This window comes from Cynara cardunculus, unplaced genomic scaffold, assembly GCF_001531365.2.
Source record: "Cynara cardunculus var. scolymus isolate 2C unplaced genomic scaffold, CcrdV1 Un_Scaffold_11907, whole genome shotgun sequence".
Lineage (NCBI taxonomy): Eukaryota > Viridiplantae > Streptophyta > Magnoliopsida > Asterales > Asteraceae > Cynara > Cynara cardunculus.
The window spans coordinates 1-1,433 of NW_020207141.1; the positions used below are offsets into that span (position 1 = coordinate 1).

General features: G+C 44.9%; 1 protein-coding gene across 1 annotated transcript; it reads right to left on the bottom strand.

The window, feature by feature from the left end:
* Positions 1 to 77: 77 nt before the first annotated feature.
* On the bottom strand, positions 78 to 1,116 carry LOC112505544 (transcription repressor OFP7-like). Its single transcript, XM_025109440.1, has one exon. It carries the CDS (start codon positions 1,114 to 1,116, stop codon positions 79 to 81), a length of 1,038 nt encoding a protein of 345 aa, XP_024965208.1. The 3' UTR covers position 78.
* Positions 1,117 to 1,433: the final 317 nt, after the last annotated feature.

Genomic DNA, 1,433 nt, shown 5'->3' on the forward strand with positions numbered 1-1,433 from the left:
ATATATATATAAGTTAGATGATGACATGAAACATAGAATTTGTTGACTTTTGAGTTTGGAAATGGATCTACAGCAAGTTCAATGATCACGAAACATGGTGTCCCAAATCTCCGAGAAAGCTTCCACAATCACGCCATGGTGAAATCTTGAATTCAACGACAAGAAACACTGTAAAAGTTGCTCCAAATCATTCTCTTCAAACATCTGTTTCTCCATTATCATCTCCATCATCGATCTCTTGAAGTCTTCGTATGGATCCTCCGACCTCTTCACCACCGCGAAGCTTTCCTTCATCTTCCCTTCTACTTTACATGGTATCAGTTTGTTGAACGCCGACAGTCTCGCCGGAGATCCCCATTCAGGAGAAGTACCGGAACCGCCTCTGCACATCATCATCATCATTCCTCCTCCTCCGCCGTCTCGGTTGTTACGTTTCGATGACGAAGTTCGCTTCTTTTTGAGTTTGTAGCGGTTGGAGAGTGAAATTGGCGCGCTTTCACGTATGGTTTCTAGCTGAGGGTTGAAATCTGTTGATGAGTCGGTTGAGAAGCTTCTAGAAGAGGAAATTAGGGTTTCCGTTTCGTCTTCCTCCCCATCTCCCTCGCCATCTCCGCCTTCACCTCGCTCGTCTATGCTGTATTCGCTGCTGAAAAGGCCGCTATCGACGGAGGAGGTACTGATGTTTCTTAATTTGTTTAACTTCACTCTCCTCCCACGACGCCTTTTCTTCTTGTCCACCGGAGGCAAAGGAAGCAACGGGAGCGGAAAACCGTCGTCATCGGTATCACCACCGGAAACGGATGAGTTATAGATTTTCCGGCGAGGTGACTCAACATCGTAGATTTTCGCCACAACATGCCATTGGTCGTCCTCTTGCCACTGGAAGTATTCGGAGTCAGACTGATCACCGGATTTAGAACCGCATCCAAAGGCGGATGAGACCTGACTTTTGAAGGAAGAGCGATGGGGCTGTTGTTGTTGTTTGGAGGTCGGCGGCGGTGGGAAATCGACGGTGAAGATATTGTGGCGTTGAAATGCCGGAACGGGGTGCTCCGGCAGAGTTGACGGATCTTTAGATCGGCAGGATTGGAAGATCCGAAGCTTGAATTTCGCCATTTTCAGTTTGTGAAAATGAAAAAAGTGAAGATTTATATAAAGCATGGAGCAGCAATGGCATGTTATAAGAAAAATGTGGGTGTGGGTGGTGGGGGGTAGGGGTAGGGGTAGGGTAGGGGTAGGGTAGTGGTAGGGGGGGTGGGGTCGGGGGGGATGGATGGCTCATTCTGTATACTGGGTCAACAGGTGAGTACCAGATGTAACTTGGATGTTTAAGGATTGAAATTATTAATTTAAATATCATTTTTTTATTTAAAAATGTAATTTATTTAATTTAAAAATATTGTTTTAAAAGATATAATAATAAAAATTGTATA